This window comes from Erpetoichthys calabaricus, chromosome 8, assembly GCF_900747795.2.
Source record: "Erpetoichthys calabaricus chromosome 8, fErpCal1.3, whole genome shotgun sequence".
NCBI lineage: Eukaryota > Metazoa > Chordata > Cladistia > Polypteriformes > Polypteridae > Erpetoichthys > Erpetoichthys calabaricus.
Window position 1 is genome coordinate 191,951,227 of NC_041401.2, and position 26,373 is coordinate 191,977,599.

The 26,373-nt window shown below is 43.9% G+C and overlaps 1 protein-coding gene across 4 annotated transcripts in view; it reads left to right on the plus strand.

The window, feature by feature from the left end:
- Nucleotides 1-26,373, plus strand: part of vwc2l (von Willebrand factor C domain containing 2 like) — a 79,075-nt gene that overhangs the window by 36,239 nt on the left and 16,463 nt on the right. For 2 of the 4 annotated variants that reach the window (XM_051930328.1, XM_051930329.1), the window contains exon 4: nt 3,047-3,156. Coding sequence is in view for 2 of the 4 variants with exons in the window: in XM_051930327.1 (XP_051786287.1) it covers nt 3,047-3,176 (130 nt within the window). In the remaining 2 variants the exon portion in view is untranslated. Of the gene's footprint in view, nt 1-3,046; nt 3,177-26,373 lie in introns of those variants that run through there. The other 2 variants (XM_051930327.1, XM_028808010.2) reach the window with 1 other exon arrangement.

Sequence of the window (26,373 nt, forward strand, 5' to 3'; positions counted from 1 at the left end):
GGAGGACCTTGGGGGGGGTCCACGTTTGGAACCTTGATCTTGGGAGGACCTTGGGGGGGGGCGGGGGCTGCATCTGGAACCTTGTTCTTGGCCAGACCGCCAGGATCCATGACTGGAACTTTGATCTTGGGAGGACCCCGGAGGGTCTGCGTCTGGAACCTTGATCTTGGGAGGACCTTGGGGGTCTGTGTCTTGAACCTTGATCTTGGGAGGACCCCGGAGGGTCTGCGTCTGGAACCTTGATCTTGGAAGGACCTTGGGGGGTCCACGTTTGGAACCTTGATCTTGGAAGGACCTTGGGGGGGTCTGTGTCTGGAACCTTGTTCTTGGCCAGACCGCCAGGATCCACGACTGGAACCTTGATCTTGGGAGGACCTTGGGAGGTCCGCGTCTGGAACCTTGATCTTGGGAGGACCTTGAGAGTTCCATGTTTGGAACCTTGATCTTGGGAGGACCTTGGGAGGTCCGTGTCTGGAACCTTGATCTTGGGAGGACCTTTGGAGGTCCGCGTCTGGAACCTTGATCTTGGGAGGACCTTGGGAGGTCCACATCTGGAACCTTGATCTTGGGAGGACCGTGGGGGTCCACACCTGGAACTTTGATCTTGGGAGAACCTTAGGTGGTCCGCGTCTCGAACCTAGATCTTGGGAGGACCTTGGGAGGTCCGCGTTTGGAACCTTGATCTTGGGAGGTCTGCATCTGGATCCTTGATCTTGGGAGGACCCCTGCGGGTCTGCTTGTTCCTAGCAATTGAGTATTTTCTAAAGGAAGCACAAATCATCCTAAATGTCCCTCTGTTTTTGGAGTAAGTGCTTTAATCTCCATCATTTTATGTGTCTAATCAATATATGCATGAAAAGCAGGAAACCCCCAGCACATAATCATTTATAGTTCATCATGGTCCATCGCCATATCAGGCGTGAAGTACCAACACCACACAGACAGATGTTGAGCTTGGATTTGAACCTGGCAGCTGTGAGACAGCGGTTCTAACCTCTGGGCCAGCTATGCTCGAATGTGCTATGCGATGAGACAATTGAACACCAATAAGCTGCAGATTTTCATTTGTATGGCAGATTGTCATTCTGAGTTGATCCTTATTTTCTTGTTGATTTTCAAACCTTCTCCCATCCCAAGCCCCCACATATTCCATTCAATATCACCAACTCTTGCTGCTCTTAGACCTTTCAGCCTTCTTATCACGCTGGTTTCCACTCTGAGCGATTCCCATTTGATCCTTGTGCTTTGTGCTGACACTGGTCACTCTAAACGACTGCTTGTTATAGCCGCCACGTTTATGCTCCTATAGCTCAAAGGCAGCACATGTCAGGGTGGGCTGGGAATTGAAACGATCCGACTGCTCTGCTGTCTTTATTTGCTGTAATAAACGGTGACAGGAATGTCTGAATTAATGAAAAGCTAGCAATGCAGAAGCATGGACAAAATCGACAGATTAAAAGTGCCTGATTATAAACAAAGACAGTGATGGAAAATGAAAAACAAAAAGAAAAGGAAGTCTTCACTTCAGCAATTTCATGGTAATAATAATAATAAACACGGGGGGCATGGTGGCACAGTGGTTAGCACTGCTGCTGCATGAATCCAGAATCTTGAGCTTGAACCTTGTGCCCCCACTGACCGTTGATGTGGAGTTAATGCATTTTTTTCTGTCTGTGTGAGTTTTCTTCAGGGCACTCCTACATCCCCTATGAAGCCTATGAAGCCCCCCAAAATGATCTGTTACTTACCCTGTGTTGTTAGTAGTGATGACTGCTACTGTTGACACAAGCAGTTCAATATCAACAAATTGTCATGAATTGGTATACACATAATAAACAAATACAAAATAAAACACAAATCTTAAACTAATCTCAAAGTATATCCACCTTATTAAAAGAACAAGTGTGTGTTTGTCATTCTATCAGCTGGCACATCACAAACATCTGTAGTATTAAAATGCACTTATTTGTCATTCCAACCGATGGTGCATCACAAACATTAACACCACTTTTCCAAATCCCATACCAAAAGCCAATATATATTAGAGACACATGAATTGACATTCCAACAGATGATGCATCTCAAACACTGGTAGTAATAAAATACATTGAACTTGTCATTCCAACACATGGCACATCACAAACATTAACACTTACTTCCAAATCCTATATCAAATGGCACATACCAAAAACGTTTATATATTTATGGGGTCGTTATTGTCATGTGTGCAGAGTCCAGGGAAATTCTTACTTGTATGTGCTGTGGCTGAGTGCAGGAATAATAGGGTGCCAGAAGAAAATTTGGGGCACCAACCCGAATGTCTGGTTAAATATTCTTGCAAAACACACACACAAAAAAAAAGGTATGCACTTTTGTGTCTTTGTCTTTAGGATACAAAAAGTCAGTCAAAAAGAGTTCTGGGATCAGTGCTGCTCAGGAACTCCATCTGGCGGGTCACACTTACCAAAATGATGCCTCCCTCCAGGAAGCTGGGGCTTTTATAAACAGGAAAGGGCGGAGTCAATTGCCCTCACTGGGCGGTTTCTTGGCATTGCTGGAAAAGAAGGAGATGACACGGTTAGTGATGGCCCCCCTGCTACTTGTCCTCGTCCCGGTGGGTTATTACATACCTCAAGTGAGCTTGTAAGGAGGTCTGCCAATGCACACATGTGACAATGCTAATCAACATGCCACACGTCACCACTGATTAGAGAGCAGAGCAGCCTTACTGTCCAAACTTCTCTCTTCCATGCCTTAAATAAACTTGGCACATATGCCCAGTTGGTTCCAGCCTTGTGCCCAGGATGGACTCCAGCCTCCCCCATGACAACCCTAAATCGGATGAAGTGGTCCTCAGAATATTATGAGTGTGCAGTAAATTGCCTAGATGCTCCAGTCATTTTTTTCTTCTTTTTCCTTGGAATGTGCATTTTAATGTGATTTCCCTTCCAGGATTTGAATGGTCCTCTTCATGATGTTCCGCTCTTTTAAGGATCTTTACTTCTTTCTTTTCTTTTGTCTTTTTCTTTCTTTATGGACTCTGCAGCCCTCCCCGTGCGAGTGGTGTCGCTGTGAACCGAACAACGAAGTCCACTGTGTGGTCGCCGACTGTGCCGTGCCGGAGTGCGTCAACCCCGTCTATGAGCCTGAGCAGTGCTGTCCTGTCTGCAAGAACGGTAAGCGTCCCTTACTGAAGTAAGGGGTCACCGTTTAATCCGTCGCTAGACGATATCGGGTGATGAGGCGAGGTGGGGGGTATGGATCCTAGCTGTCTGCACTCTCACCCGTGTCCGTGTGGGATTGGCTCAAGACACACATATCTGGAGTAGCAAGAGAAAACGGCATAAGGACACGGGGAGAACATGCAGACCTGTGACTTGAGCTCAAACGAAGTCACCTGTGGGCCACCGTGCCACCCGTTCCTCCAGCATGCAAGTTGTAATTTTATTTTTGTTAACAAGCTAAGCTTCTTCACGGACGCAGGGTTTCTCAGACTGGCTCTTTGTCTTCAATTATTTAAACTTTTCAAATTTAACAAACTTAATGAACACCTGATGAGGGGTTTCTGATTGATGCTTTCCTTTGGACCTGGACGGGTTGTCTATTAAATGGTGATAAGTTCATGTTTGGACAGGGAGGACAAAAGCCGAAAGATGAAAAACAGAAAAATAGGAGCAAACCCTTGGATGGGATGCCACCCCATCACAGGGGACACCCACCCAATTTAAAGTCCCCAAAGAGCCTAATGTGCATGTATCCCCCCCGCCCTGGAGTGCCCACAGTAGAACTCATTTGCATATGCAGAGAACATGCCAAGGGTTCACAGACGCCAGGGTTTGAACCCATGACTTGACAGGCAGCAACATGGTGTTAATAGATTGGGGGTCCTACAAAGTTAACTAATGGGGTGGCGGGGGGGTTGGGGGTGTCTGCTTTCCACTTTATGAGCATTCCATTTGCCTGTGATAGAATTATAACTGGCATGTTAAGAATCGCCATGCCTTTCAAGGATGTAAAATAATAAAGCATGACAGTCAGATGCCATCATATATATTTCCATAGTACATTAATCATGGATAAATGCGAAATGATGCTTCAGTGCGTGGGCTCTAAGGAGAACTGATTACATCTGCTTGGGATCGGCCATGTAGCCTAATTAGGGTCCACTTGAGAATGTTCTGTCCAAGCCAAGGTCGCTTTAGCGCAGCCATTAGACTCACTCGGTACCTGCGTGTGCACACGGAAGGTTTGCCGTGTTGCATACTGGTAGCTAAATTAGTGCTGCATACATTATGGCGGAAAGAAAAGAACATTTTGAATGAGAAGCTGTGAGAAGGCAGCACTTACAAATGTCATTAGGAGGATATTATGCAATGGAGCCCAGGAATTCTGTTTAGTTTTTCTCTAGCTGCTCATGTAAATACTGTAGCAGGGCAAATAAAGAGGCAGGTCAAAAGCCAAGTGCTTGTGGTTCCAACCGGGCAAAATTCGAACCAAAATTTAAAATTAATTTGCATTTAATTCAAACCAAAATAAAGGCAGACTATAAAAAGGGTGTGCTTAAAGTAAGTGGGGCTCTTTGTGAGGGATGACTTCCTTTTGGTAATCGCTTCACAGCAGGCTCAGGTATTGGCCTAAACGTTAAGCCAATGAGACTCCGCTTAGGCTGAGATTCCTTGAGGCTGTGAAGAAAAAAGCAGGCAAGACTGTTAGTGACAGCACCCCCTGTCGTCCCGGGGTGGTACCACATACCTAATGGGAGCCTAAAATACAAGGAGCCTGTTCCAGTGACAAAAGGGCGCAATGCAGGAACAACGCCTGGACTAGGTGCCAGTTCATCACAGAGTGATCTCACACACACACACATATCCACACCCTAAAACCAGAGGTCCCCAACTCCGGGCCTAGAGGGCCCCAGTGGCTGCAGGCTTTCATTCTAACACTTTTCTGAATCAGTGCCCTGCTGCTAATTAACTTCTTTTGAATTCAGTTTAAGTGATTTGCTCTTGAAGACTCAGACCCGTCAATGGGTTTTTTCCTTAATTAGCTGCCAAACAATAATGAGACACAAAATGAGCCCAAACATGACCAGCAAACTGCATCCATCTTATAATATCTGTAAATAAAGAAAGATGAAGGTCTCAGGAATGCTGATCTGCTCAGGTCCCCAGTGCTCTTAGGAAAGAGAAAATCAACAACTTCAGAAATGTCTGTTATGGCACAATGAGAGCAGCGACAAGCCATGGAATTAAAGAACGAGTTTAATTAATAACCAGACTCTGCACCTAATTAAGCATCTGGTTGGAGTGAAATTGCTTGGAGTTTCAGGCCGTGACTTAGGTGGTCTTCTGTTGGTTCACTCACTTCACATTTCATTTCTGTTTAAGGAAAGAAATGAAGCAATTCAGAGGAACGATAAAGAAATTCAGGGGAACAAATCTTAAAAAAAAAACAAAAAAAAAAAAAAGTAAGTCCGTTAAAATGAAAGGAAAAGCAGTTAATTAGCAGCAAAAACAGGTCACTAATTAAGAAAAGTGTTTGAATGAAAACCTGCGGCCCTCCAGGACCAGACTTTGAGAACCCTGACCTACATGTTAGCGAGGACAGCAGTGAACTGAGACTCCGCCTCTGGGAGTGGCCTCCTTTTTAAATGGAGCAGGCTGGAAGAGGCAGGGCTTCTTTGGGCACCTCTTTTGGGGTGACTCCGCTTTCTAGGAGTGGCCTCCTTTTTATATGGGTCGGGCTGGAAGAGGCGGGGCTTCTGTTGGCTCCATTGCCCTCGAGGGGCGGTTTCTTCAGTCTGTGAGGAGAAAAGCAGACAAGACTGTTAGCAACAGCACCCCCTGTCATCCCGGGGTGGTACCTTTTGGGAGCCTAAAATATAAGGAGCCTGTCCCAGTGACAATAGGGCACAACGCAGGAACAACGCCTGGACAGGGTGCCAGTCCATCACAGGGTAATCACACACATATTTCCACAGCCTAAACACACACCAGGTTCTATTTATCATTGCTAATTCACCTAACCTGCATGTCTTTGGACAGTGGGAGAAAACTGGACCACCCAGCAGAAACCCCTGAAGGCACATGGAGAACATGCAAACAGGCAAAGTTGGCAGGTCAGGTTTCATTTTGAATGCTCTGCTCCTGGAGAACTTTATTCATTTATTTATTGATTGCATGTGCCCCCTACTAGTGTGGTGCCCCCTAGGAGGCACTTTTAGAGACTTGATACATACATATACATATATTATATATATATAAATATATATATATATATATATATATATATATATATACACACACACACATATATTACATACATATATACATATATTACATACATATATTACATACATATAAAGATGCTCTCTATATTCAGCTTAGTCAGTGGAATTTTGGATTGGCGCCAAAGTTGTCCCCTCCATAAGGGGATTTTACTTAATGCCCACACCGCATGTTAATCCATCCCGGGCCTGGCTCTTGTTTTTTGGCCAGCAGATTGGGCTTTGGTTACTTTCTATTATAGATCTCCTGGTGTAGACCTGCCCTGTCCCAGGCTTTTGCTTTCGTCTTCTGGTCTGTTAAATCTTGTCCTAGTAGTCTGCCTTGATGCACAACCACTGGGCTCCCCCCATTTGAAGAAGGGCCAGTGGCAGCGACAGCTCCGCTAAGATCAAATCCCAGCCAAGTGTTGCTTTTTTTTTTTTTTTTTAAATAGGCAGTTAGCCTCTGCCTTGAGCCAAAAAAGCACATCACTCTCTCTATGCGCGCATTGATTTTTGTGTCGGATTTAATTATACCAAACCAAAACCCCCCAGACGTTTTTAAGGGGGCAGCTAAAATTCTGCAGAATCAGCTCTTTTCCCCTGTTATTGCAAGGCAATAAGAATCGGAATTCTATAATTCTAATTTAAACACTGGCCGACGGCGAGAAGCAAATCGGGAGATGACGGCAAGTTCAAGTCCCCCTTGGCGAGGGGACCTGCCGGACATCTCGCTGAACATCACTCAGTGCTCATTCTGCGGTTCGTTCCTCTTGAGATTGAGAGGCGTTTTGATTTTGTGGGTTTTCACAAGCATCTTACCGGGCAGCTTTACAGGAGCCAGGCGGTCAGCTTGAGGCTCTTATTGTTAAATCGTCAGAAGACGCATTGCCAGGGCGGGACATTAAAGGCAGACGTATCAGCTTTGTCTTCGGAAAACGTTTCTCTTTTAATAAAGTTGGCTTAATTAAGAACTTTAAATCAATGTAACTACTATGGATAAATATACAGCGCCTTTAGAAAGTCTTCAGACTTCTCCACATCTCACTACAAAGCGAAAGCAGGACTGTAGACATTTTTGCAGAGCATTGTCATAACTATTCAGACCCTCTACTTATCATTTTGTTGAAGACCCTCTTTCAGCAGCTATTCCAGCCTGGATTCCCCTTGGCACTGATGTGACCAGATTCACCCACATGGTTTTGGTGGGGAAGCTTCTGCCATCCTTCTCTACAGCAGCTCTCAAACTCTGTCAGGTGGAATGGAGACCACTGGTGGACAGCCATGTTCAGGTGTCTCCAGAGATGATCGACTGGGTTCCAGTCCCGACTCTGGCAGGGCACCTCAAGAATGTTCTCCGAGTGATCTCTAAAGCCACTCCAGTGTTGTCTTTTCTTTGTCCTGCTGGGAGCGGACCCTGAGGTCCAGATCACTCTGCAGCAGGTTTTCATGAAGGATATCTCCGGACTTTATTCCGTTCAGCTTTCCACTGACCCCTGACTAGTCTGCCAGGTCCCTGATGTTTGCCACCACCATTCATAACCACAGGGATGGCACTGCAGAGGTCAGGGGTTTTCAAACTCGGTTCTGGGGACCCCCTGTGGCTGCAGGTTTTTGCTTCAAGCAGATTCATAATCAGTGACAACACCTGATAACGCTCATCTCATTTAATTACCTGGTATTTTTCCTTTGCTCTTATTCTATATTCATAAAAATATAGCAGCATGATTTTTACATCTACAGTGCATCCGCAAAGTATTCACAGAGCATCACTTTTTCCACATTTTATCATCTTACAGCCTTATTCCAAAATGGATTCAATTCATTTTTTTCCCTCAGAATTCTACACACAACACCCCATAATGACAACGTGAAAAAAGTTTACTTGAGGTTTTTGCAAATTTATTAAATATAAAAAAAAATTGAGAAAGCACATGTACATAAGTATTCACAGCCTTTGCCATGAAGCTCCAAATTGAGCTCAGGTCCATCCTGTTTCCCCTGATCATCCTTGAGATGTTTCTGCAGCTTCATTGGAGTCCACCTGTGGTAAATTCAGTTGACTAGACATGATTTGGAAAGGCACACACCTGTCTATAGAAGGTCCAACAGTTGACAGTTCATGTCAGAGCACAAACCAAGCATGAAGTCAAAGGAATTGTCTGTAGACCTCTGAGACAGGATTGTCTCCAGACACAAATCTGGGGAAGGTTACAGAAAAATTTCTGCTGCTTTGAAGGTCCCAATGAGCAAGGTGGCCTCCATCATCCGTAAGTGGAAGAAGTTCGAAACCACCAGGACTCTTCCTAGAGCTGGCCGGCCATCTAAACTGAGCGATCGGGACAGAAGGGCCTTAGTCAGGGAGGTGACCAAGAACCCGATGGTCACTCTGTCAGAGCTCCAGAGGTCCTCTGTGGAGAGAGGAGAACAACCATCTCTGCAGCAATCCACCAATCAGACCTGTATGGTAGAGTGGCCAGACGGAAGCCACTCCTTAGTAAAAGGCACATGGCAGCCCACCTGGAGTTTGCCAAAAGGCATCTGAAGGACTCTCAGACCATGAGAAAGAAAATTCTCTGGTCTGATGAGTCAAAGATTGAACTCTTTAGTGTGAATGCCAGGCATCACGTTTGGAGGAAACCTGGCACCATCCCTACAGTGAAGCATGGTGGTGGCAGCATCATGCTGTGGGGAACTGGGAGACTAGTCAGGATAAAGGGAAAGATGACTGCAGCAATGTACAGAGACATCTTGGATGAAACCTGCTCCAGAGCGCTCTTGACCTCAGACTGGGGCGACGGTTCATCTTTCAGCAGGACAACGACCCTAAGCACACAGCCAAGATATCAAAGGAGTGGCTTCAGGACAACTCTGTGAATGTCCTTGAGTGGCCCAGCCAGAGCCCAGACTTGAATCCGATTGAACATCTCTGGAGAGATCTTAAAATGGCTGTGCACCGACGCTTCCCATCCAACCTGATGGAGCTTGAGAGGTGCTGCAAAGAGGAATGGGCCAAACTGGCCAAGGATAGGTGTGCCAAGCTTGTGGCATCATATTCAACAAGACTTGAGGCTGGAATTGCTGCCAAAGGTGCATCGACAAAGTATTGAGCAAAGGCTGTGAATACTTATGGACATGGGATTTCTCAATTTTTTTTATTTTTAATAAATTTGCAAAAACCTCAAGTAAACATTTTTCACGTTGTCATTATGGGGTGTTGTGTGTAGAATTCTGAGGAAAAAAATGAATTTAATCCATTTTGGAATAAGGCTGTAACATAACAAAATGTGGAGAAAGTGATGCGCTGGGAATACTTTCCGGATGCACTGTATAAGACATTTAGAAGTGCTATTTTTGCTATAAATAAAAATGTTTAACTCAATTTTTTTAAATTTCATTATATTGTGCCCTATTCTATGTGCAGTTTCCCTCCCTTCATTGTATTTTAATAATGATAATTAAAAACGAGCAGAGCAGACACCCGGGGAAACAACACGGAATCACGAAAGGCTGCCAACTACTTTAGCGTCAGGCCCACTGATTACTAAATAATGGATTAATGAAACAATTAGAACACCTGGAAAAGTAAAATGAAAATCAAGATAAAAAATATCTTTCTATTATAATAAAAAAAATCTTGGGTCGAAAGGTGATTTTCTCGGAGACACTTTAACGTCCCGTGAGACAAAAGGACAGCTGCTGTACAGGCTTTAAAATGATCGACATGCAGATCACGCGGCACAAGCAGCAGCAGCAGCAAGCCAGCTGATCGAGCATAGTGGAGGTAAAGAAAATGTATTTGTTTCCCATTGTATCACCGCTTAAGAGGGGGTTTCTGAGGAGTGACCGCATCTCCTCAGCGTGCATTCAGCCCCCCTCTTTACAACACGAGAGGCAGAGACGTGAAGTGGCTGGTGTATAGAGGGGTGGGGGTATAGCTCATTCACTAGAGCTTTATTACTGGCAAATATCAAGAAATGTAAATGAATGAAATGAAAATAATCTCTTTAAATTGTATATCCGGTTAACCAAACCTGGGGGTCTGCGAGCGAAGCGATCAGGGGGCAGTTGTTAAAACCAAAAAAAAAGCATTATTCCCATATAATGACTTAGTACATTTTAAGATTTTTTTTTTTTTTTTTTAAAACTAAATTCAGTTTTCCAATTTCTATATTGTTCCCAAAACACAAAATCTGGGAAATAACAGTCCACTTAATTAGCCCAGGAGTCCAATGAAAAACAGAAGCTGGTTGGAACAAAAACCTGCAGCCACAGTGGGTCCCCCAGGGCTGAGTTTGAAAACCCCTGGCATCGGTGAGGAGCGGCGCCCCCAGATGTGGCACTTAGAGTTCATTACCAGCAAGCCCGCAATTCTCGAAAGAATCGCAAATCCAAGAATGGCAATCACTTTCTGTTCCATCCGATTTTGTTAGTTGAGCTCTTTCATTGTGGAGCCGTGACGTCTTTGCTTTTGGTGCGTCTGAAGCGCGTCGTAGGAGCCTCCGTGTATTGTTTTTATCCATGCGGTCTCATCTTTGTTGTTCTGTGGCTGTGTTGTTAGGTAGAAGTCGTTTACTGTTAGGAAGCATACTCCAACTTACACACACTGACTGCTGGCACAGTGGATTAGAGCAGGTGTAGTTTACAGGTTGTGGTGTTTGGGTGCCAGGCACTGACTCTGGGAACTACGGGCTCGGGTTTGTATTACAAAACGTTGAGCTCTTTCCGTTATGTGATTCAAATATGCCACACAGACCGCTGGCACAGTGGATTAGAGCAGGTTTAGTTCACAGGTTGTGTTGTTTAGGTGCCACCTACTGACTCTGGAAAGCCAATGGGTTTGACTCTGAGGTGCAGTGCGCATGCGGTGCATAAATTAAACTGTGGTTTAGTAATATAGATTGGTTTCGATTGACCAGAGAACCGTGTTTCTAATTCTCCGAGAGTCCTTTAGGTGTCTTTTCACAAACTTCAAGCGGGTGTTTATGTGTCATCTGGCTACTCTGCCACAAAGCTCCCATTTAGTGGGGTGTTGCAGTGATGGTTGCCCTTCTGGAAGTTTCTCCCATTCTCCACACTACTTCTCTGGAGCTCAGGAAGAGTGACCATTGGGGTTATTGGTCAACAGTAGTTCCAGGGCCAAAAAGCTCAATTCAGTCTCCTCGGACCACAGAACTTCCTTCCATCAAACTGCAGTCTCTCTATGTTCAGATGTCCTACGTGCTTTTTTCTATCTATTTATCCATCTAGTTATATGGTGCCTTTCACATCTATCTATTACAGGATGAGCCAAAATGGCACAAGGCAGCCTAGTGGGTTGTGGTGGTGGTGGGTCCTCTGATAGGCGATCCCTTGTAGTTTTCAGTCGGCCACATGCCTGTGCTTTCGCTTTCTTCAAAAACAACAAATCCCTCATCGCTACACAATGCACCTTCCGAACACACTTCAGCATTCCTCCTAACGGGGACGTCCCAAATTGGAAAACAATTCTTCACTTGGGGCTAAATTTAGACATATGGGTACAACATTGAACAGAAAATCTCCAGGCCGTCCTCGGACTGTACGAATGCCTGAAAACATCCAAGCTGTAAGGGCATCCATTTTGCAGTCTCCTAGACGTTCAGCGCTCTTTCCAACACGTCTTTGAGGAAGATTTTGCATAAGGACCTTCATTTCCATCCATACAACACTGCAGGAACTCACCGAGAGAGCCGTAGAGAGTTGTGTGCCAACATTCTGCCAACCGTTCATCGAGATGCCATCGTCATGTGACATCAGCGACGAGGCACATTTCCATTTAAATGGTTGCATAAATAAGCAAAACTTTCGCTATTGGGCTGAAATCAACCCTCGTGAACTTCATCAGAGACCCCCGCAGAGTGAGCGGGTTACAGTTTGGTGCAGAATTTGCCACTGTAGGCCCTTACTTTATTGAGGTTGGGGGGAGCAACGGTCACCGTCACTTCAGAACGTCACATTGAAATGCTAGAGAACTTTTTGCGGCCCCAACTGGAAGAAATGAATGTGGTGGATGCCTGGTGTCAACAGGATGGAGTGACAGTTCATACGGCCTGCGCGGAGATCCATGCGAGTTTTGTGGGAGATGTTTCCGGGGAAGCTGATCTCCCTGTGCAGCGATGTCGGTGGAGCCTTCATGTTCCCCTAATCTCGCTCCGTGCGATTTCTTCTCAAGTTGAAGGTCTACACACACCGACCTCAGAACCTCGAAGCCCTCAAGGATGCTATTCACCACTAAATCGCTGCTATTCCCCTTCAAATGGAGTCATGCGAGTGTTCAGAAATCGTCTCAAAGAGTGTATCGCTAATGATGGCCACCATCTTGAAGACATCACACACACACACACACACACACAGTGAAAAAAATCTATCTGGTATCCCCTATCTTGTGTCGTAATGAAATTTATTTTATCTTGTAGTGCAGGGGTGTCCAACCTTTTTTACCCCAACCGAGAGATACTTTTACAAAATGAAAATGGCCAAGAGCTACTTGCGTTTTCTAACGTTTCTTCTTATTGCTTATTTCAACCCAAACAAACTGAATACGCTTGTTTTGCCTTAACATTTGCAAAATGTTGGTGTCCACAACTCGCATTAAAACATCACAAAAAATATCGAGTTCACCTGCAAGTGCATTTTGTATGTCTGCATGCATTTTCTAGTGGATCTCACACCATTGAATTAAAATGTGAATGCTGTCAAAACAAAACAATGCAGTTCCAAATACACTTCTTCTTTCGGCTGCTCCCATTAGGGGTTGTCACAGCAGATCATCTTCTTCCATATCTTCCTGTCCTCTTCATCTTGTTCTGTCACACCCATCACCTGCATGTCCTCTCTCACCACATCCATAAACCTTCTCTTAGGCCTTCCTCTTCTCCTCTTACCTAGCAGCTCTATCCTTAGCACCCTTCTCCCATTATACCCCTCATCTCTCCTCTGCACATGTCCAAACCAAGCAATTCCAAATCCACAGATATGACCTCTTCATTTGTCATTTTGTCACATGTCACTGTGTCACTTTATTCACATGTCCAGTCGCATGTGTGATGTGTGGTTTAGTTAGTCAGATGACTGGCACTGAGGTGTGTGGTGGAGTGGAGCCACTCAGGTTCACTCTTCTGGAGTCATTTAAATGTTCGTCTGTCAGTCTTGTTCTGAACTTTGATTTCATGACATTCATGTCAGACTCAGACATTGGCAGACATTTTCAGAGCTGCTTGGTGAAGATTCTTCTAGTTATCTGGCTCTACTAAGCTCCAGAAATGTTGAGAATGCTATTGAGACTTTAACTGCACATTATTTTGAAGGTTTACTAATATATAATATATAAAATCCAATGTCTGTCTGTATGTCCACTTTTCACTTAACGGATTTACATCGGGTTTTTTTCTATAATTTGCTTGAACATTCCGGTTGATTTAGCGACTTCTCTCATTTCGCTATGTATCACAGTTCACTTGCGGTGCGATTTATTTGCGCTAATCCGAGAAACACGCAGCGGGCCGAGGGAAGGGGCCTTCCTCACTCACTCGCCAGCTTCAGAGCGTGGTCCTTAACTCCGCTTAGCTAGCGAACGAGAGAACAACTGAATTCAACTTTGTTCGATATCCTCTTTAATAAAACCCCTGTGTGCATCCAGTGTCCATGTATGTGTGTCTTCTGGTGAAGTGTGCATGTGCGGGGCACGGTGCGGTGCTTTGTGCAGATGCTTCAAAGTCCGCCTGACGCGTTACACAAGACAGAGAGGTCGGGACCCATAAAATATCACGCGGTCGATCCAATCGGATTTCTGTAAATGAGGTAAGACTTAAAACAAAAGGCACGAAAAATCCAATCGGGTAGTGAGACACGGAGACCAGCTTCCCCAAAGAGGTGGGATTAGTGTTTGTTGTTGTGCAAGTGTTCACTCTGAGGATGTCAGATTTGCGATTACGAAGCCTGGCCCGGTAAAGTGTAAAGTGTCAGTCGTTGGAGGGGTTTTCCTAAATATACGAATTTTCATGATATTACAATAGGATGACTTTTAAAAGTAGATTTATTTTCGCGCACATAAAATCCATTGCTGGGGAGACGCAACACATACAATAATCAGCTGCACGCCAGCACAGATTGAAATACTTGCTGGGGAACTGCACAGTACTTGCTGGAGAGACGCAACAAGCACGATTATCAGCTGCACGCCACACATTACATCAGTTGCTGGGGAGACTCTGCTGATTGCCCACTGTTGTGACAGAAAATTAAACGCATTTTACGGAAATACAAACCAGTATTACTGCGAGAGAAAATGAAAGGCACACAATACAGTGACGCATATTACAGCCACATACAAGCCAGTATTACTGTAACCGAAAATATTACGGACGTACAAACCTATATTACTGTGACTATCTACTAACAACATGCCACCTAAAAAAGAAGAAAAAGAAAATGAGCGTCAGAAAAACGCTAAAAGAGAAAGACTCAGAAGAAAAAAATAGATCTATAGAAGAAAAGGAAAATGAGCGTAAAAAAAATTATCAAAGAGAATGCACTACTGTTCTAGCGCCCGTTATTGTAACGGGCTTAATGTCTAGTTTTAAAATCAAGTGTTACTTCAGTCTTGATGAGTTTGAGTCCGGATATTCTCTTAAGTGTATGCCACATTGAAAAGAGAGATTGCAATTCAGATTGTGGATCGTGATTTTGTGTTCAAGGGATCGTGATAGGATTTTTTGAAAAGTTCGCCCACCCTCTAATTTGACTAATCAAGTTTTCAAATTTGTGTAGGATTCATTAACTCTTTGGGAAGCTACTTGGAAAGGAGTTGCAAGCGACGTGTTGGAGACCCCTGTTGTAGCATTTTTGTAGAATTAACGCTTGTAATGTGGTACTTCTTTATGGTTCACCCTGTATAAAGTGCCTTTTCTATCTTTTATATAGTGCATTTCACATCTATCTAAAAATTACATTATTCTTCGACTTAAGACTTTGCTGATGATATCACCGTGCTTCTTTCAAGTAAAGCAATTGGTAAGAGCACGATCCCTTAAAACTTCCGACTAACTTAGCTAAAGAAGTGAGTCTCAAAGTCAACATCTAAAATGCAGAAGCAAACAACAATCAACAGTCATTGAACGTGGAGAACAACAAAAACCATGGGTTGGTAATTTTAAATATTTAGGATTAGTAGTGGTATCGAGCAAATCGGGAATCAAAATACGGAAAGGCCAAGCCTGGACTGCCCTAGCAAATGAAACATCTATTCCGATCTCAAATCGCCTCAATCAACGTCAAGACACGCCATCTTCCAAGCAGCAGGACTGTCCATGGAAGAGGAGAGTTGGATGATCAGCCAAAAGCTCATAAAATGCCTGAATGGTTTAACCAGTAATTGTGAAGAGAATCCTGCTCCACATCAGATGCTTGGATGGAGTAATAAATGACCCCCTGTATGAAAGAATGCAAGTCGACGCACTGGTTGAAATCATACAACAAAGGCAACCAAGAATTAGGGGACAGCACCCCAGAAACTACTGAGCCTATGAACTGATACAGTATGTTCTTTATGAGCCACCTGAGAACTACGGAGAGAAAAGCAGAGGCTGACCACGTTTGTCATTCCCTGACAGACTCTGAGAATTGACCCTGTTGGGTCTCAAGCAGAGGAGACCACGTGAGGACCTAATCCTGGTCCTTCAAAATCCTGAAAGGAGATCCAACAGAATTCCATTTAACTTTATGGTGAATCACACACTCAAGGACATCCGCAGAAATTAAGGAGACACCAGGAAGCACGTCTTTACGCAGAAGGGTGTGAGAATCTGGAACAATGCGACTAGGCCATGGAGTTGTAGCAGGAACCTGGACCACCGTTTTAAAGGATCTGGAGGAGATGCTGGGACAGATTTAGCCATTGGTTAAACAAACGAGCGACAAATGAACTAAATGGACTCCTCAGCTTGTCACATTTCTGATGCTCTGATGTCATATATTACTAAATTAGTAGATTGTGATGTGTCACTGCCTGTCAGCAAGATAAGGGACAACAAAAAGAGAAAAGTGGAGAAAGACCATGAAAACCTGCAAACCCATCATGTCTGCAGTCGAGAGGTGAGGATTTGACAAGAGACGGATGGACAGGTCCATGATTTGTGTCTCCTCTCACGTTCCCATCCCCTCCATCATCTAACACCTTCTAAGAAACTGAAATCACTCACTCGGTCATGCTGGGTGGAGATTACCTTAATTTTTGTAATGGCAGGATTTATGATGAAGCCATTTTACCCTTTTATTTATTTTAAGTAAAGGTAATCCGGGCAGGTGCAGCACCCCGATTATACATTGGCAGCAAAGAACAATTAATTACTCGAGAGTTCTATGGCTCTGTCCACGAACAACATATGACATACCTCACCTCCCCTTCACAAGGCCGCAGCATCGATTTCACCCACATGTTGCTCAAGGTCAACAAGGAGTGGAGTGATTAAAGAGAGCCACCAGGGCATTTATTAAATTGCACCCGTGCCAGTCCGCCCGGTGGTTGCTAACGGTAATCAGATTCAGGGGCAACGGCGGCAGGTCTCCTCCATCAATGTCATGAGCAGTGCAGGCGCCGCTTCGAGGGGTTGCTAAGGGCAACATTCATCAGCGTTGGCGTGTGCGGGTCGCCGGTTGCTAAGCAGAAGGGAGGGAGTCACTGAGATGCACTGTGGGTGCCATGCATGGATATGCTAGAAAGTTCTTAATGCCAATGCAACTGGTGGAGTGAGTACTCAGGATGGTTACACCACACAACCTGAAATTAGCCCCTATATGTAGAGATCTTCTAAGCCTGTCATGGAATGTGGAAGGACTGGTTAGGGACCTCGTGAGGTCACTGCAGAAATAAAGGTATACCATCAGGTGACAAAGTATGGTTTGATGTCACCATACCTGAGAAATCACTCACTTCGGCTTCTATTGACTTTCTATAGTCATGTGAAAAAGTAAGTATACCTCATGAAATTTTATTTTCTTTTTCTAATATGCCGACAATATTATTAAGATTTGGTGACCATCATGGGCGGCACGGTGGCGCAGTGGTAGTGCTGCTGCCTCGCAGTTAGGAGAACCGGGTTCGCTTCCCGGGTCCTCCCTGCGTGGAGTTTGCATGTTCTCCCCGTGTCTGCGTGGATTTCCTCCCACAGTCCAAAGACATGCAGGTTAGGTGGATTGGTGTTTCTAAATTGGCCCTAGTGTGTGCTTGGTGTGTGGGTGTGTTTGTGTGTGTCCTGCGGTGGGTTGGCACCCTGCCCGGGATTGTTTCCTGCCTTGTGCCCTGTGTTGGCTGGGATTGGCTCCAGCAGACCCCCGTGACCCTGTGTTCGGATTCAGAGGGTTGGAAAATGGATGGATGGATGGACTATCATCTTTGGATAACACACATCGTGTCACACTTTACATTTTGTAGTCCATTTAAATACCAAATATACTTGCGTATAAGTTGGGGTCTGATTTTATGATGGATTTTTTTTGGGTTTCAAGACCCGACTTATATGCCCGTTCAAAAATACGACACTTAATTGTTATTTTTACATCTTCTTGCTTCCTCCAACCACACACCAGTTTCTCAGAAAGATCGAATTTTGTTGCAGCAGCACAGTTACCAATTTCTTTTGCCACTTCAACGACTTTTAATTTAAAACCAGCTTCATATTTTCTTCTGATCGAACGCTCCATCGTAGATAAGGGATGCTCTTATGATAAAGGTGTATGAGGGTGTGAGATACAAAAAACACTAAACAGTGCAAACGTCGCTTCAGAGTAGTTTGGGTATTACGTATTACATAGGCACAATACATAGAAATAAAAAGGCCGTGGTTACTCTCTCAGGTGGGCGTTAGCATATCGCAATCTCTTGGACCAATAGCGTGAGTTTTCCACATTCGACTTATACAACCGACATTATAAAATACCAGAAATTATACAGTACAATCAAGCCCTGACTTATCCGCGGGAGAACTTAAACGCGAGTAAATACGGTAAACATAAATGTAAAATTTCACATATGGAAACAATACGTCCACAACTCCATTTATCACCGCCACAAATACTTCAAATTATATCCTGGTGCAAATGATTAGAACCTCAGGAGAGAAGATCCTGCCTGAAGCCATCCTCTTATTTAAACTAATTCAGACATGCACTTTCATTATAAAAGTGCCACAGAAGCGGCCTTATGGGTGTGCGGGGCCTGGGGCTGACCAACCCCATGCGGGGCCGGTTACGTCAAACGCTCTTACCGGTATGTGTGGACTGTATAAACTTGCATGTGAATTTAATAAAAATAATGTTAACATATACTGGATTTTCTCATTACAGTATTCAGCTAAATTTTTGCAAGATAACATGCGAACTTTATAAAAATATAATGATATAATCTAATCTATTCAAAAAGTGCACCACGATCTCTTCCACTCATGGCATCAACAGCGATAAAGCTAAATCAATAATAAAACGTTGCTGCGCATTCTACTACCAAACACATCCCGCACTGTTTCATCGAGGCCTACTGTAGCAAACTGAACTAAAGACTCGACTAAGAAACGATGGTAGGCTCTCCGGACACGAAGGAGTCATAAGCAACAAGCTATCAGTTGTTCACAAATCAAAACAGAAGCCCACCCAGCAACTAATGGGCTATACCTATTTTAGGGGGGCAGCACGGTGGCAGAGCTGCTGCCTCACAGTTAGGAGACCTGGGTTCGCTTCCCGGGCCCTCCCTGCGTGGAGTTTGCATGTTCACCCCGTGTCTGCGTGGGTTTCCTCCCACAGTGCAAAGACATGCAGCTTGTCCGTAGTGCGTGCTTGGTCTGTGTGTGTGCCCTGCGGTGGCCTGGCGCCTTCCTCAGGATTTGTTCCTGCCTTGTGCCCTGTGCTGGCTGGGATTGGCTCTAGCAGACCCCTGTGACCCTGTGTTAGGATATAGCAGGTTGGACAATGACTGACTGACTGACCTATTTTAGGAAGGGATTATACTGGAAACCCTTTTCGGACAATGAAGGTGGACTATGGAATGTTTTCAAAGACGTACATGTACGGAATTTGACCTTGAAGAGGGATTTTAAAAGGGTTCCTCTTGGCAGCATCTCAAATTATATTCAAGCGGATTTGTCAAGTTATAGTCTCCAGTATATTATATACTAGCAAAATACCCGCGCTTCGCAGCGGAGAAGTAGTGTGTTAAAGAGGTTATGTAAACATATATATACATACATATACACATCCACATATATAAATTTACACATATATATACATATAAATATATACATATCTACATATATACACATATATATACATATGCACATTATATATATATATACATGTAAATATATACATATCTACATATATACACATATATATACATATGCACATTATATATATATATATATATATTCACGGCATTCGTAGTCTGAATCACAATCTGATTGTATGGGTGGTTACCTGCCAGGTAACGCTTATGGTTGGCCAGCAAGTCTGCTAACATCCGCCACGGTGCCTTCAGTTGTGAGAAGCAGATCGTAGAATGGTTGAAAATAGTTTACTGTCAAATAATGCAAAGAGTACGCGACACGTCTTTCCCCCTTATTCTTGGCTCATCAGGCGTACACGCTCACTGCACTCCCTTACGGGAATCAAACCTCGGACGTCAGCGCTAGAGGGGCTTCGCAGCGGTGAAGTATTGCTTTTAAATTTTAATTAAGAAGTAAAGAAAACCTTTTTAAATTGAGAAAAATATACCAATAACAATTTGTTAAAGATCTGTTTTTTTGTGAAGATGCCTTTACACAGCCTGTCCGCTGTTTTATAAACGAACGCCATATAAGGCCGTCCTTTCTCCTTCACAGTCAGTTCACGTGATTATGTGGGAGGCGTGATGACGCGATACGCAACCCCACTTCCCACGGCCAGCGAGCTGCAGTCCATTACAGTATATGGACAAAAAGAGGTTCCAGTTATGACCGTTACGCTTTGAATTTCGAAATGAAACCTGCCTAACTTTTGTAAGTAAGCTGTAAGGAATGAGCCTGCCAAATTTCAGCCTTCCACCTGCACGGGAAGTTGGAGAATTAGTGATGAGTGAGTCAGTCAGTCAGTCAGTGAGTGAGTCAGTGAGGGCTTTGCCTTTTATTAGTATAGATACATACATACAGTGGAACCTCGGTTTGCGAGTAACTTGGTTTACGAGTGTTTTGCAAGACAGAAACAATTTTTAATAAATTTTGACTTGATAAATGAGCGAGGTCTTGCAGTACGAGTAGTATGTATACTCTCTGTCTGCTGAGCGTCATGTGATCACAACTGAGCTGATGGTTCTCTCTCTCTCACTGCGGGATTGTGGGTAATCGTCTCCTATTCTCTGTCTTGAGTCGGCGTGCCTCACTCATAGTAAACATCCGTACGAGCGTATACTGTTTACTACAGCATTAGTATTGTGACTGTGTGCGCGCGTGTGTGTGCTCGCTCACGTGTGTGTGCGTGTGTGTGTGCTGTGACGTGCGAGTCCCCATCTTGCACACTAAAACACAAAGCTGAGTCTCAGTACTTTAGCAACACCAGCTTTATTCAGCTTGAAACAGACACAGCAGTCAGGCAGGGCCCTGCGCATTTATAATGTTCCTTGTTTCACCCATCGACGGCCGGCGCTTATAGCATGTCTGATCTTTTCGGATTCACTTTTACAGCGAACTGCTACAGCGCTGGGAGACTGCAATTGCTTTGGGACGCTCTTCCGCGTGTCGTCCCATTGGGTGGAATCCCACAAGAGTTTAGAAACTCACACCAGCCATGATTCTTTTCAAAGGTAAAGTGCAGGTTAATTTGTTTTATGTATTTTTACTTTATATTTCGTATTAATCATTTTTATATGAATAGTTTTGGGTTGTGGAACAAATCATCTGAGTTTCCATTATTTCTTATGGGGAAATTCACTTTGATAAACGAGTGCTTTGGACTACCAGCACGTTTCTGGAACGAATTATGCTTGCAAACCGAGGCTCCACTGTATATATAACTTGACAAATCTGCTTGAACGGGACACGCGGACCTCAAAAGCGGAGCCCCCTTAGGTGCAGGGCCTGCTGCGGTCGCCCCACTTGCCACCACCAAACGCCGCTCTTGATGTGCCGTATGAATAACGTGCCACTCCCTACCACTTCAAGAGACTTGCTTATCTTTGGCACGAACAACATACAATGTCTTAGATATATCTCAGACCTAAATATTACGTTGGTCTCCATGAATATATTCAAACATACAAAGGCTCAACCGCCTTGGCTAGAGGCCACTTATCAACCACTGATGTCTTTCTTTAACGCACTGCTCGCTATTGAATGAGCTCTAACCCTCAGCTGATAAGCCTCGCAGTTTGGATCACATGGAACTTCCTTACTGTTCCAGGTGCTCTAAACATTTACTTTATTACTTCAATCACTCTAAATATAAAGACAAAGTATAAAAAGTTAAATGCAACTTGGTACGTATTAAAGAGCAATAATACCAGTAGAGGAGAGTATAAAAGAAAACGTAGATAGCAAAAGTCTGGATATATATAGTTAGAACATCAGAACAATCGAGACGAGAACAGGCCACTCAGCCCAACAAAGCTCGCCAGTCCTCTCCACTTATTTCTTCCATAAAAACATCAAGTCGACTTTTGAAAGTCCCTAAAGTCTTATTGTCTACCACACTACTTGGTTGCTTATTCCAAGTGTCTATCGTTATTTGTGTAATGAAAAACTTCCTAACGTTTGTGTGAAATTTCCCCTTCACAGGTTTCCAACTGTGTCCCCGTGTTCTTGGTGAACTCATTTTAAAGTCACTGTCTCGATCCACTGGATTAATTCCCTTCATAATTTTAAACACTTCAGTCAGGTCTCCTCTTAATCTTCTTTTGCTTAAGCTGTGAAGGCTCAGCTCTTTTAATCGTTCCTCATAACATCCCCTGTAGCCCTGAATCAGCCAAGTCGCTCTTCTCTGGACCTTTTCTTGTGCTGTTATGTCCTTTATGTAGCCTGGAGACCAAACTGCACTCAGGACTCCAGATGAGGCCTCACCAGTGTGTTATAAAGCCTGAGGAGAACCTCCGTACACTTGCACTCCACACATCAAGGCGCTATATAACCTGACATTCTGCTAGCCTTCTTAATGGCTTCTGAACAGTGTCTGGAAATAGATAGCTTAGAGTCCATTACAACTCCTAAGTCCTTCTCATATTGTGACCTTTACATGTGTCCCCGTGTTCTTGATGAACTCATTTTAAAATCATGGTCTCAATCCACTCGACTAATTCCCTTCATAATTTTTGAACACTTCGATCAGGTCACCTCTTAATCTAAAGGCTCAGCTCTTTTAATCTTTCCTCCTAACTCATCCCCTGTAGCCCTGAATCAGCCATGTCACTGTTCTCTGGACCTTTTCTTGTGCTGTTATGTCCTTTTTGTAGCCCGGTGACCAAAACTGCACCCAGGACTCCAGATGAGGCCTCACTAGTGTGTTATAAAGTTTGAGCAGAACCTCCTGTGACTTGCACTCCACACGTCAAGGCGCTATATAACCTGACTTTCTGTTAGCTTTCTTAATGGCTTCTGAACACCGTCTGGAAGTCAATAGCTTAGAGTCCACTGTGACTCCTAAATCCTTCTCATAAGCTGGACTCTTGATTTTCAGACCCCCATTGTGTATTCAAACCTCACATTTTTACTTCCTATGTGTAAATCTTCACATTTACTGACATTACATTTCATCATCCACAAATCTGCCCGAGCCTGTCTGCTGTCCAAGTCCTTCTAGAATGATATAACGGATTCCAAATTACCTGCTAATCCACCTATCTTGGTATCATCTGCAAACTTAACCAGCTTGTTACTTATGTGAATTTCCCATTGGGATTAATAAAGTATCTATCTATCTTTTATTCCTATCTAAATCATTTCTATATATTAAAAATAGCAGCGGCCCCAGCAATGCCCCCTGCTGGTCACCACTCTTAACGTCCCCCAATTCTGATTGAGTTCCTCACACCGTCACCCTCTGCTTCCTGTGTCTGAGCCAATTCTACACCCATCTACCATCATCACCCTGAACTGCCACTTCTTTTAGTTTGATGCCCACCCTCTCATGTGGCACCTCATCAAATGCTTTTTAGTCTTTAGAAAAGCGTACGAAAAAAGTGTCAAAAGATGAATACAATTAGAGATGTCAAAGATGAATGTCCCAGGCCAAACTTTGGATTCAGCAGTTGCAGTTACGTCTTCCAATGTTTAGATGAAAAGGTCACATGTGTCTTGGTCTCTTCTACTGACGTCGCTTTTTTGTTGTCACCTTTTTCTTCTTTCTTTCTCCTTCTCTGTCCTGGTCCGTCGGACAAGACAGACTTATTTGTGACGTGTGATATGGGGCCTCTTCGTGACACGGCTTTGTGACTTGGGCTATTACACACCTTTGACTGGCTGGCTGTCCATATGATGGATGTCCTCGCTCAGACTCTTTGATCGGTTTAACTATGTCTGTTTCCCTTCCCTTTCCAAGCTATAAACCAATTTGACAATTTCTAGTCCCACACTCCCATCTGTTCGCAGGTTATAAAGTAATCAATAAAGCCTGAGGCATCACCCCGGTCTTCTGCTTTGTTTGCACGGATGTTTTAAAAATGAGGTACAATCAGAGAAGAGAAGACACTTTGATGTTAACTCTTCTTGTAAAATTAATTTCATCTTTCTTTGTGTGGGTAAAAAATACAATAAAATATTAAATGTAAAATCCACAGCACTACAGGACTATATAACGTTTTGAATGCGGTTGATATTTATATAATTTTCGGCAATTCTACATTTGTAATTTTAATCCAGCCCGAATCACAGACAGACGCTAAGGACACAAGTACCAAAGCACACGGGATTTTATTTATACAGTTCCAACAACCACCAACACGCTTTCCTTTCCTTTTGTTCTTCTTTTCTCACTCTCTCTTTCTTTCTTTCTCCTCCACTCTCCCTCCAGCAAGTTTCGTCGTCCTCCTCCTCCCGACTCTGGCTCCTTACATAGGGCACCCAGAAGTGCTCCAGAGGTGTCTGAGGATGTGTTTCCGGCAGCACTTCTAGGTTTGACAGAAGAGCTGCTCTCCAGGGCTCAGCAGTAATTGCAGCGCCCCCTGGTGGCGCCCACGGATCCCAACAGGGCTGTAGCAAACTCCAACTCCAATGCGGGAGTCCGAGGCACTGCTGCAACCCAGGGGGGCTGCCGTCTATCGATCCGGGTGAGGTAATGCTCTGGCCACACTTGCTGCCCCCGGTGCTACCAGCATGGAGGTGTCCCCCGGGCCATCCGTCACACTGTCAAACACATTACACTATGTAACACAATTTTTGTTCCTGGCTTCCAAGAGTTATATTTCAACTGCTTATGTCTAAAGCCTATGGAAAAATGACTACATTCAGCACAAACTATGATTTTATGACCACAGCCCAGAAAATTTCGTATTTCTAGTGACAAAACAAGAGAATTTTTATCTTTTCGTTCATGCGGTCTGATAAAGAACAACACTTGCATGGTAAATAGACAAAGACAGTCAAAACCACTCAAAAAGGTTCAGAAATGAGTAGGTGTTCTAGATTTGCGACTTCACTGCAAATCGCTTTCTCGAAGAAGCCCCCAAATGTAGTCCCCCATCATGTTTTCGTTATACTGTCCTTGGTAACGACGTTCAAAGTCCAGTATATCCTGATGAAAGCGCTCGCCTTGCTCCTCTGAGTAAGCTCCCATGTTCTCCTTGAATTTGTCAAGATGAGCGTCAAGGATATCTGCAATATCTTCCTTGCTGCTGTTTCCTGAAGATGGCTGATCCCTCTTTGGAGGAGTGGGAACGGGCAGCTCGGGGCAGTGTGGTACTGGGGCAATGGAAGAAGGAATGTCTGGATAAACGATTTGAGGCGCATTCTTGCCAGTACGACGTTTAGTAGGATCCACCATGCAGAAGTAGCAGTTGCTTGAGTGGTCAGTCGGTTGCTGCCAAATTCACGGGATAGCAAACTTCATGGCTCTCTTTTCTCCCCTGTACCAACCTTCAAGAGTTTTCTTGCAATATTCGCATGAGAAATGAGGTGCACAGGACTTGTCTTGATCCCCGACAGGCATGCCGAAGTATGCCTTGTAGGCCTCGCACATCTTGCGACATGCTTTCACGGAATACTTTCTCACTCTTGTCTTTATAAATTATCCACAGACGTAGCAAAATGCATCTGCTGGGTGCAAGCAACCTCTTGATGCCATCTAAATCAAATCAAAAAAACAACATAAACCGAATTGTTGGTTCGAGTCACCTGTGCTTCTATACTTGTATAACTGCTATTGGACAGTCCGAGAACGTTCTAGGAAGTTCTAAAAGTTTCTTGAAAGTTCTAGATAATTCTGGAAAATTCTAGAAACTTCTGGATCATTCTAACAGTTCAAGAATATTCTAGAAGACTACTCAGTATTGAATGCGAATCGAGAATTTTTTCGAAAACAGACAAATTTCAAAATATCATTGTCCTGATCACAAAAGCAAAGTTTTTGTGGAACATCAGCTAATTTCTATTTTTTTTAGGCATAACGGGTTAGAATACACACTTTGTACCCAGGAACAAAAAAATTTGTTACATAGTGTTATTATACAGTACGGTACACTTGATGATTTGTTAGTTTCAAATTTTTAATGTTACGTTTCACTAAATAAACAAAACACATAGTGCTACGTTTCTCAGCCTCTGTATAATAATAGTTCTGTATATTTACGTATCGGTTTTTCTCAGTACTCAAACCACTTTGCAAACTCCACGCAGGGAGGACACGGGACACGAACCAATTTTCTCCCAACTGCGAGGTGTCACAGTTCCCACTGCGCCACAGTACCACAAACTTGATCTAAACGTAACATGCGCGTACCGCCAACCCTCTCTGTTTACACTGCCCTTCACCATTCTCATGCAGGTCCGATCTTACGTCTCGATTCTTCCATGATTCAGCCTTTTACCCACGACGAGTCTCTCACAGGTAGTACTGTACCTCGTGTTCTCAACGCGGACCTC